The following is a 12223-nucleotide window of genomic DNA, read 5'->3' on the forward strand; positions in this document are numbered from 1 at the left end:
CTCCAGACAAGAACACTGGAGTGGGTTGCCATTTCCTTCTCCAATGCATGAAAGTGAAAAGTGAAAGTGAAGTCGCTCAGTCGTGTCCGACTCTGTGCGACCCCATGGACAGCAGCCCTCTAGGCTCCTCTGTCCACGGGATTCTCTAGGCAAGAATACTGGAATGGGTTGCCAATTTCTTCTCCTGATTCTGTCCTAAAGTCAGTCAAATCCTGCCTGTGGGAAAGAAGGCAGATGCTGTTGAATTAAAGTAAAACCCAGACAGACCTCAGGGCTTAGCCATGACCATGATAAGTGAACAAAGCCCAAACCCAGTTCAGTGAGTCTCCTCTTACTACCTGCTGCTGCTGCTAAGTCACCTCAGTCGTGTCCGACTCTGTACAACCTCGTAGACGGCAGCCCACCAGGCTCCTCTGTCCACAGGATACTTACCACCTGAGCTGTTTTAATTTTTTTCCTGAAAAGTAGCCCTTCCCTTCATCTTTCTGTTTGGAATACTGTTATGAGAAGTTGACTTGAGTATCTTTGGCAAGTAAAGTATAAAAAGGTAATTTCATGCAACTAATTGAGTCTTATATTATTATGGTTTTACATTGTGGTTTGTGAATGACACTCCCTGGTACAGCTATATGAGATGGCCCTTTTTTGAGCGCATGCTGTGCGCTAAACACAGTTCTGGGCATTTTGCATACATGTTTCTGGTAGGAATTAGAACAAGTGTTTGAACTTACTGGAAAACTGTGGTTCGGTATTTTGTTTTGCTTTGTTTCTATGTCTTACTCTGCTATTTAGTATAGCCAAATCATGTTTTTTTAATTTTTAAAATGTATTTTTGGCTGTGCAGGGTCTTGGCTGCTACATGGGCTTTTCTTTAGTTGTGCGAGAGGGGGCTGCTCCCCTTGCAGTGTGTGGGTTTCTCATTGCACTGCGTCTCCTGTTGTGGAACACAGGCCCAAGGGTGCGTGGGCTTCAGGAGTTGCAGCACGTGGGCTCAGTTGTGATGCATGGGGTTAGTTTTTCCACTGCATGTGGGATCTTCCCAGACCAGGGATTGAACCCATGTCTCCTGCATTGGCAGGTGGACTCTTTACCACTGAGCCACCAGGGAAGCCTGTAAGTCATGTTTTTAAATTTTCATTTGAACAATCATTGATTGTTTTCATTTGTTTTGTTTGGTTGGTTTTTTAGGTTTCACATGTGAGATCACATGGTATTTGTCTTTCTCTGCCTGATTTCACTTAGTGTAATACCCTGTAGATCCATCCATATTGTCACAAATGGCAAGCTATCTTTTTTATTACTAAGTAATGTGTCATTGTGTATATGCACCACATCTTGTTTATCCATTAATTTATCAATGAATAGTTAGGTTCCTTCCGTTTCTTGACTATTATAAATAATGTTCCAGTGAACATTGGTTTGTGTGTATTTTTTTTTTTTTGAATTAGTGTTTTTGTTTTCTTTGGATAAATACCCAGAAGTGAAATTATTAGAGCAACCCACTCCAGTGTTCTTGCCTGGAGAATCCCAGGGACAGGGGAGCCGGGTGGGCTGCCGTCTATGGGGTCGCACAGAGTCGGATATGACTGAAGTGAAGCAGCAGCAGCAGCAGCAGCAGCATAGTGGCTCTATTTTTAATGTTTTGAAAAACCTGCATATTGCTTTCTATAATGGCTGCACCAATTTACAGTCCTGCCAACAGTGCACAGGGTCCCCTTTTCTCCACCTTTGCCAGAAGTGGTTATTTGTTGTCTTTCTGATGATAGCCACTCTGAGAGGAATGAAATGGTATCTCACTGTGGTTCTAATTTGCATTTCCCTGATGTTTAGTACAGCTGAGCGTCTTTTTATGTGTCTGTCGGCCATCTGCATTTCTCCTTTGGGAAACATCTATTCAGGTCCTCTGCCCAGGTTGCTTTTTTTTTTTTTTAATGCTGAATTGTTTGAATTCCTTGTCTACTTTGGATATGAACCCCTTATCGGATGTATCACTTTGCAGGTATCTTTCCCCATTCAGAATGCTGGCCTTTGGTTTGTTGATAGTTTCCTTCTCTGTGCAAAGGCTTTCTGTTTGGTATAGTGACATGGACTGCTTTACTTTGAACTTTATAGTAGTTCTTAATTCCTTCAGAAGAAAGACTTAAATATATGAAATACTATCTAGTAAGAAAGCCTCTACATGATGGGCTGCTTTATTGATTTTTAACAGCATAAACAACTGCCCATGCTGTACTAAGAAGTCGAGATTACAGCAGGGCCCACCTCTCACCAGCTACGACCACGATGACTCCTAGCCCAGGCTTAGGATCTAATAGCTCCCTGTTCCTTTGCATTCCAGACGGGTGTGTGTTTCTTTCTCTGTGGTTGGCAGAGCCACTTCCTGTTTGTTTCCTGAAGGCCCACATTGGAGGAGAAGCGAGGTACTGAACTGAAGCATTGGATGTAGTCTGCCTGTTGCCAGCGGAAGTGGATTGTTTAGTCTGGGTTCAAGAAAGGACTAGGCAGTTTCAAGTTTGGAGTAAAAGTGGCATGCAAGATGGGCTTGCCCCACTGAAGAACTGTGTGCAGCTGCACACGTAACAAGGCAAAGAATGATGAAGTGAAATTAGAGACTTAAGGAGGAAAGGTCAGCTGGGACTTGCTGTGGGGACAGGGACTGACTGACCAGTCACCTTTGGCATTTTGTGGGATATTTTCAGAAGTAGCAAAGTCAGGCCTCTCTTCTGTGAAGCAAATGCTTATCTAGCAGTATGGTTACACTTTCTCTTATTGATTTATAGAAACCTTCCTTTTTTAAAATTGTAAAGCATTTAACTATAAAATTAGATGTAGGATGGATTCTACTCTCTGCCTTATTCTAAAGCAGAGGCTGTTATGTTATCATCATGTTACACTACTCAAATAACCAATTTCTAATTCTCCCCTGGCCAGTCTTTTAAGTTGTACATGGATAGCATTCAAACCTAAAAGAAATAAAATTAAAAGTAGGTGGAACATATATGAAATTCAGAATCTTGTGTCAGCTCTTATTTTGGCAACAGAAGAATACAGAACTCTCATCACAAGTCCCCGTCAGTGGGGTTTTAATTGTGACTGATGTGATTGGGAAAAGGAAGGGGGGCGCGGCTGGCAGCTCCCATTTGTATAATTTGATCGGAGTTTTGCCCTCTTTCTCTAATTCCCCAAAATATGCATCATGTAATTGGGGTTTCCCAGGACTTCCCAGGTTGCGCTTATGGTAAAGAACCCACTTGCCAATACAGGAGACACAAGAGACATGGGTTCTATCTCTGGGTCAGGAAGATCTCCTAGAGGGGGACATGGCAACTCACTTCAGTATTCTTGCCTGGAAAATCTCATGGACAGAGGAGCCTGGCAGGCTACAGTCCACAAGGTCACAAAGAGTCGGACACGACTGAAGCAGCTGAGCACGCACACACACGTTGTCCTGTATAGATCTGTCTCCCCAAACATCTTTTCTCTTGTTTCCTGATATTCAAAGATTTTGGGCAAACACTTTGGAGAAAACCAAAGAAAATATATAGAAGACAAATTTAATTTCAGTTATTTGCTGTTTGTGCACTAAATACAAATGACTTTTTCTTCAGCCTTTTTGACCGTCTCTCTTTTTTTTCCTTAAAAAGGTAATAAAGGAATCACAATCTTTAGTGAGAGCTTCAACAGTAAGGGACTAGATTTAATTTGAAAGCTTAGAGAGTTCAGGTTCATTCATTTCGGCCATGTGCCAAGGGTCCATTAAGTCAGGTGCCGTATATTCTTGGTGCAAGGATGCAGCACCTGGACCTGGACATGCAAAGTCTGTACTTCTGAGGCACACTGTGAGTCTCCGTTTCGATCTCCTGAAATTTGGCCGGTACTGTACCTCCGACATAGTCCTCTGAGGACTATATGTACAGACTATATGTCTTAGAGTTTTTGTTAACATTCTATTCCTAACAGCCTTTACTTAATTCATATAGTTGTAATATCGGATCATTAAGCTAAAAAAATTTCTGGATTCCAGCAGCCAACACATGATAAAATTCCTTACAGTTGAACAAACATTACTAAATTCTTGCATAAGGCCCCGTTCAAAAGCATGAGCATCACAAGAGTGGGTAAAACATTGCCTTACAATCCTGGTGGGAGAAGTGAGTATTTGCTCAGCCACCGCTGATAGAATGCAGAGGGGTAGTGCTGTATATCTGTGTGGGGATCTTCATGACTGTCCATGGTTCCTGTTCCTGCTCAGTGGTCAGGGGAATCATTGTAGATACAGTCTTGATTTTTTGAAGTCGGTCCTGTGTGCAGAGAATTAAGCTGTTAAGATTTCTTCCCATATTGGCTTTGAGTTACTCCTTTGACTTACCATCAAACTTTCATTATTTCTTAGTTGAAATATCCCAGTCATTAAAATGGATTGCAGTTAACTTTCAGATGCTCCTACGTGGAAGATTCAAGAATGAAAGACAACAGTTGGGAGTTGGAGAAGGGGTTGATTCGGGATTAGATATTTCCCTTCAGAACATTCTTAGATGTCGTTTAAAACAATCTAAACCCATTATCAGATGGAGGATGTGATATCTGGCCACTCATTATAACTTTCATATGATGTTCCCGTTAATGCATTTGTAATATGATATTGCATAATATAGTATTGATTTGGTTTGATTTAATCCAATGCAGATGCATTTTTTAGCCTTAGGAGTTCTGCTTGCTTAACTCTCTTAGGACAAAGAATGTGACTTATGCCAAAATTGAGGAATGAGTAATGGCTTCATTGTGGTTTTTCCTAATTTGCTTTTTTAAAATGTCAGTCACTAAGTCTGTTGACTGATTATTAAGTGGTCTAAGTATTTTAAATATTTGTAAGTAATTAGTCTGCTCTGTGAATGGCTTGAGTAGTCATTAAAGTGGAATGTCAACTTTATTTATTGGAAATATTTCTATTTTTGTTGAACTCTCCTTTCTTTATAGGTGAAATATTATAGTTCTCGTGGCCTTTGTTTAGTTTGCTCTTTCATTTGGTCCCACACAAAGCCGGGTTGTTATCTAAGCCATAAGCATGAGCTTGAGTAACGCTCTTAAAAATAACACTTGTTACACCTGGTTAGATCTGAGGCCATGGTCAGATGAGTTCCACGTGTGTCCCTTGACCCTTGCCGAAGACCTAGCACTTTTCTCTGAGGTCACATCATAACCCCTAACCCTGGCCCATGATAATCCCCGTGTGTTAGCTATTTCAAGGGGATCGGACAAGTCAGTTCATCCCTGTTGTTGTTGTTTAGTCACCAAGTTATGTCCTACTCTTTTGCGACCCCATGGACTGTAGCGTGCCAGGCTCCTCTGTCCATGGGATTTCCCAGGCAAGAATACTAGAGTGATTACCATTTCCTTCTCCAGGGGATCTTCCCAACCCAGGGATCGAGCCCTGGTCTACTGCACTGCAGGTGGATGCTTTACTGCTGAGCCGCAGGCGAAGCCCATTCATCCCTGTACTAGTCTTGAAAACATGAGACCTCTAGGTTCTGGAGTTCAGTTAGCACCCAGCCCTTCACAAGGGCAGAACACGGACATAAACATTCTCCTCTCTCCTAGTACTGAGGTGGAAATAGCCATCGACGAGTCAGATGACCAGAGCTGAAGTCCTGGAAGTTGGAATTTTTTTTTAAAGTCCAATTTTACTACCTTAACTGTCTTGTGATTTGAACCATAAACTTCTCTGGATCTGTTCAGTAGTTTTTCAAACATCTTTCTAGAGATATAATTCACATGCCATACAGTTCATCCATTTAAAGTATATAATTCAGTGGCTTTTCACAGAGTTGTTTATTCACAGAGTTGTCCATCTATTAGCACAGTCAATTTCAGAACATTTTCATTACCCTCAAAAAAAAAAAAAAACAACACCACCCCATACCTGGCTGTCACTGCGCAGTCCTCCCATCCCCTCTGGCCCTAAGCAACCACACACCTATTTACGTCACTGTTAGATTTGCCAGTTCTGGCCCTCATGCGTGCTTAGTTGTTCAGCCGTGTCCAACTCTCTGTGATCATTTGGATTGTAGCCTACCTGGCTGCTCTGCCTATGGGATTCTCCAGGCAAGGATACTGGAGTGGGTTGCCATGGCCTCTTCCAGAGGATCTTTTTGACCCAGGGATCAAACCCACGTCTCCTGTGTCTCCTGCGTTGGAAGGCGGATTCTTTGCCTGCTGAACCATCTTGGGAAGGCACCATTTGGTATAAATGGAACCATGCAGTATATACTCCTTTGTGACGGGCTTCTTTCACTTAGCCTACTGTTTCCAGGGGTCATCAATGTTTAGCATGTATCAGCACTTCATTCCGGAGAAGACAATGGCACCCCACTCCAGTACTCTTGCCTGGAAAATCCCATGGACGGAGGAGCCTGGCAGGCTGCAGTCCATGGGGTCTCTACGAGTTGGACATGACTGAGCGACTTCACTTTCACTTTTCACTTTCACGCACTGGAGAAGGAAATGGCAACCCACTCCAGTGTTCTTGCCTGGAGAATCCCAGGGACAGGGGAGCCTGGTGGGCTGCCGTCTGTGGGGTCGCATAGAGTCGGACATGACTGGAGTGACTTAGCAGCAGCAGCTGCACTTCATTCCTTTTTATTGCCAAATAATAATCCATTGTCTGGATCTACCACATTTAATTCATCCATTCATCAGTTGGTGGACTTTTAGGCTGTTTCCATCTTTTATCTGTTATGAATGATGCTGCTCTGAGGGTTTGGGTATGGGTTTTTGTGTGGACATATGTTTGCATTTCTCTTGGGTGTGTACCTAGGAGTAAAATTGCTGGGTCCCCTGGTAATTCTGTGTTTACCTGTTTGAAGAATTGCCAGACTGTTTCCCAAAGATTCCACAGGATCTTATACTCTTAATTTACAATGTATTAGGATTTCAGTTTCTCTATATCCTTAGCGGTGAGCTGGCTCTAAACCACGTGCTGTTGCATTCTGCTCTGACTGTCTCCAGGGGTTACATGCGGCAGCTGCTGTGCGTCCAGCTGACAGATCTGACCTGACAGAGCCCGAGGGCTCTTAAAATCCAAGGCAGTCATCTCCCAGCTAAACAGCTGGCTGTCTGGTCTGAATTTATTTGTTCTTGCCAGCTTTAGTTAGGAGTGGTAATCATAGGTAGGGTTGCAGTGTGAGGGTGGGAGCTTCGCAGGACAAAGTAATGTGTTAGTAGCCTACTCTTTAAATCTTCAACCTAGAAGAGAATTCCTAGTGGAGAAAGAAGAAATACTTTTCATGCTGTCCTTTGTCATGTTTCTCTTTTTAAGTCCGTTCCTTCTACCTCACACCCTGTGTAATGGTGGTAGAGAAGAGTGTGTGTTTCTTTTTTTAATTAGACAGAGGCAGTGGAGGCCCAGAGAGGGCCTCCGAGTTATGACCATTAGTTAATAAAAACAACAGAGTGCATTGATAACTAACTGCCACTAACTTATTCTACCATTCTCACCTTCCAAGTAAAGGAGGACCCTTGAACTTGCCTCAGAACTTGCTCTCCCTAGGTCCTTTCTGTTAATATAGCACAGAAGCATATGGTTAGAGTTTAGAAGTCTATATAATAAATGTCTGTTTTTAAAGCAGATAATTTGAACACTTTCGGTTACCTTTTAATTAGCTTAACTCCATTTCTTCAGGTCTCCTCTCTTCTCTTTGTCCATTTTGAATCAGAAAAACTTGAAAAACATTGTATACTAATTACAGACACTTAGGTTTCAGTTCACCCACTCCAGTGTTCTTGCCTGGAAAATCCCAGGGACGGGGAGCCTGATGGGCTGCCGTCTACGGGGTCGCACAGAGTCAGACATGACTGAAGCAACTTAGCAGCAGCAGCAGTAGCAGGTTTCAGTTCAGTTTAGTCGCTCAGTTGTGTCTGATTCTTTGCGACCCCATGAACCGCAGCACACCAGGCCTCCCTGTCCATCACCAGCTCCCGGAGTTCACCCACACCCATGTCCATTGAGTCAGTGATGCCATCCAACCATCTCATCCTCTGTTGTCCCTTTCTCCTCCTGCCCTCAATCCCTCCCAGCATCAGGGTCTTTTCAAATGAGTCTGCTCTTCGCATCAGGTGGCCAAAGTATTGGAGTTTCAGCTTCAACATCAGTCCTTCCAATGAACACCCAGGACCGATCTCCTTTAGGATGGACTGGTTGGATCTCCTCCCAGGCCAAGGGACTCTCAAGAGTCTTCTCCAACACCACAGTTCAAAAGCATCAATTCTTCGGTGCTCAGCTTTCTTCAGAGTCCAACTCTCATATCCATACATGACCACTGGAAAAACCATAGCCTTGACTAGACGGACCTTTGTTGACAAAATAATGTCTCTGCTTTTCAATATGCTGTCTAGGTTGGTTGTAACTTTCCTTTCAAGGAGTAAGTGTCTTTTAATTTCATGGCTGCAATCACCATCTGCAGTGATTTTGGAGCCCAGAAAAATAAAGTCAGCCACTGTTTCCACTGTTTCCCCATCTATTTGCCATGAAGTGATGGGACCGGACACCATGAGCTAAGTTTTCTGAATGTTGACCTTTAAGCCAACTTTTTCGCTCTCCTCAGCTAGGTTTAAATCCAGGCTTTGTTTACAGCCTGTGTGATCTTGAATTGTTTGCTTAAGCTCTCTGTGTCAAAATTGTTACATGGAAAAATAATAGTGCATATCTGATTAAACAAGTTAACACACATAAAGTACTTCGAAAAGTATGTGGCATGTGAAATGTACATTAGCTATTTATCGTTTAAAGCACTCATTAAAAAAACCCCAAAAAACCTATAACCACCACGGCTGCTACTACCCTTGCTACAACTCCAGCTCTTCTGGTCAAAGTTGAACAACCTATGATTCAGGTTACTTAAAAAAGATCTGATGGAATTCCCTGGTGGTCCAGTGGCTAAGGACTCCATGCTTTCATTGCCAAGGCTGTGGGTTTAATCCCTGGTCTGGAAACTCAGATCCCACACACACCTTGCTCTCCCAGCAGTTGGAATGTTAAAGGGCAAGAGGACGAGACCTGTCAATCATTTAGTTAGGAAACAACCAGCAACAGGTTGCCCCAAAACATGTTTTCCTAAGATTTGATGTAATGTAAATTTCTGTCTCATCTTTCTTTCTTTTTTTTTTTTTTTTTAAATCTTCTGGAATGTCCTTGGCTTCCAGTGACCATAGCTGGAATCCTTGAGTATCTGGCATGGTTCCAAACACACAGTTAATGTGGGACTAAGTAAGTGTGCACGTAAATACGTAACCAGAGCTTCCTCCTGGGTTGTCTTTAACACCTTGTTTCTTCCCCTCTTGATCTCCAGGTATCTCGGATGAAGAAATTATCAACATTACTCTTCCTACTGGGGTCCCCATTCTCCTGGAACTGGACGAGAACCTGCGTACTGTTGGGCCTCACCAGTTCCTGGGCGACCAAGAGGCTATCCAAGCAGCCATTAAGAAAGTTGACGATCAAGGAAAAGTGAAACGAGCTGACAAATAAAGTTTTTCCCACGTGCTGGCTAGGAATAGCTGCAGAAGGAATGGCATGCGGTGTGTTATGAGTGCTCATCTCCCACACCCCCCCCTTTTTTTTTTTCTGTCTTCCCACCTGATTTTTCCAGATCTAGGCTGTGGGGTAGAGTTTGTAGAGGTAATTAGGTCTTAACGTTGGCCCAGTTAAAGGCTTTAGGATGCCCATAGCCTTATGTGCTAACCCCTGCCAGCCTCCTTTTAATTAGTCACTAAGTTAATCACCAGTGGGGCTTAATCAATGTCCTAAGTTTCTGAGATGGAAAAGCAACAAGTGAAGCTTAAGTTCAAGGTCGTCCTCATTCAGTAAATCAGTATTGAGTCACTATTGACAGACCTTCACTTCAATAAGACGTTTGTATTTATAGAAAATTTCTGGGATGATAATAAAGGATATTAGATAATATGCTCTACTTAAGTATTTATTACTAGTCTTTTGTACTCTGATAGGTAAGACCAGAGGCCCATTAAATGGGAGAGTCACAGATGGATTCTTCCAAAGCAGCCAGCTACAAACAGCAAGGCCTTTTGCTCGTCTCAAGTCCAGAGACATCCTGTTTGACATCTGGTGGAATTCCTCTCTAGTGCTGGAATTAGCAGCATATAGACAGCCATAGCTGTTCATGTTCTCTTTTGTTTTTAAACATTAATCTTGGGCTCCTTAAAATTGATTTAAAAATAAGTTCTGTGTCTGAAAATGGTACCTCCAAAGTATTTCCATATGATTCCTAAGTATTAAGTACAGGCTACTGAATTAGTCTCTGCTTTCATCTTCCTGTAACACAAAGAGTTGTACTTGTTTCAACACACAGACATGCTTAATTCTCTATAAATTGAAGTTTAGGTCAGGGTGAAGTTAGAATATAGTGGGTGTAATTTCATTCACTTGAACAGGGGAAATGGTATACTGGCACTTGTCAGTGGACATTTGTTCTTTATCTGCTGAGAGCAAAACATGGTACATAGTCTACAGTACTCAGGGTAGACCACAGACTGATTGATTGATTGCTCATCAATCTTAATGATACAGGATGTCTTTAGATGCTGTAGACAGGTATGTCATCATTTCTTTAAGCTACTGCTGCTGCTAAGCCACTTCAGTCGTGTCTGACTCTGTGCGACCCCATAGACAGCAGCCTACCAGGCTCCTCTGTCCCTGGGATTTTCCAGGCAAGAACACTGGAGTGGGTTGCCATTTCCTTCTCCAATGCATGCAAGTGAAATGTGAAAGTGAAGTCACTCAGTCATGTCCGACTCAGCGACCCCATGGACTGAAGCCTACCAGGCTCCTCCATCCATGGGATTTTCCAGGCAAGAGTACTGGAGTGGGTTGCCATTGCCTTCTCCGTTAAGCTACTGCCTTATATCAAAGCAAGTGACATACGTTTCAATGACAGAGTCATCTTAACAGTTTACAACTATAATAGCTATTACAGGTATCATGAGTTTTTCATGGTTTTCCATTGGTGGGTTAGTTTATTTGTATCCATTTTGTGGTAAAATTGGCATTAGAAGGAAACTAACTATAAAACCCTTGCCACTGCTTGGTCTCCACTGATCCTTAAATCAAGATTTAGAGGGACTTTCCTGGCAGTCCAGTGGTTATGACTCTGAACTTCCAATGTAGGGGACACGGGTTCCATCCCTGGTCAGGGAACTAAGACCCCACGTGCTGTGTAGCGCAGCCAAAAGATAAAAAATAAAGAAGACTTAGAGCATCAGCTGATAAAGATGGCTGAAAAGAACGTGGTTTGCTCACAGCTGGCCACATCTGCAATGCGTAAGGACGTGGAGTGTGGCTGCTTGACATTCCTGACCGACTACTGTCTTTTCTGCTGCCGTCCTTCTTTTCAGTCCTGTTGCCCAACCAAATAGCACTCTTTATGATAATTCAGAGATCAGGATCACAGACACAACTACCGTCTTCCTAGAATTCCAAACTTATGGCTAAACTTCAACTCAGACCATTTTTGAACAGCTTTATCTCTGGAACTGGCATCTGAATTTTCCAGCCCAAGTGGTGACCATGTCTTAAAGCAGCTCAAGATCCCAGATTTGGATTCTTCCCTCACCCCACCTCTAGACGTCCACCTCCAGAGGACCCCCAGCAGCATGATTGCTCCCTTGCACAAAGCTGTGCTCACACTTAGTCACTTTGGAATCTCACAGACTTCCTCAGAGAGGGATAATTGTTGCTGACACATTCTGGTACAATTTTGGTTTTATTGTTTTTGAGATCTTGGCTGAAATAAAAGAGATATTTATGAAAACTTGATGTACAATTATCTTTAACAACTTTAGCACGTCAACCTCGAGACCACCTAATGAACCTGTTTTCTTTGCACGGTTTACAAAGTATTCAGGATTTTTGATGTAGGTACCTCGAAGTATGCCTAACCTGGATCCTTGGTATCCTCTGTACTATGTCAAGCTGGGACCATAAAAAGGGGGAGTTTTTTAAATCTAAAAAATGATAGCTTATCTAGAAACTTGGCCCTTGGCAGGCCAGGTTTGGCTTGCCTTGGAACCACCTAGACAAGTTTTTTCTACCCAGGCTGTAATGCTTGTTATATGCAGGTCCAGTGTGGTAAGATAATAGCCATAGCAAGATGCTATGAATTTTCATTTTTAAATATCTCAAATGAATCCTGTATCCCAGTACATTGAGACT

The 12223-nt window shown here is 42.7% G+C and overlaps 1 protein-coding gene across 1 annotated transcript in view; it reads left to right on the forward strand.

The window, feature by feature from the left end:
* The window catches only part of BPGM (bisphosphoglycerate mutase), a 31839-nt gene extending 21874 nt beyond the window's left edge, over positions 1-9965 (forward strand). The window contains exon 3 of the mRNA XM_061414756.1: positions 9345-9965. Within this exon, the coding sequence (XP_061270740.1) occupies positions 9345-9523 (179 nt within the window). The 3' untranslated portion in view covers positions 9524-9965. The remainder of the gene's footprint in view (positions 1-9344) is intronic.
* Positions 9966-12223: the final 2258 nt, after the last annotated feature.

This window comes from Bos javanicus, chromosome 4 (assembly GCF_032452875.1).
Source record: "Bos javanicus breed banteng chromosome 4, ARS-OSU_banteng_1.0, whole genome shotgun sequence".
In the NCBI taxonomy this organism is placed as follows: domain Eukaryota; kingdom Metazoa; phylum Chordata; class Mammalia; order Artiodactyla; family Bovidae; genus Bos; species Bos javanicus.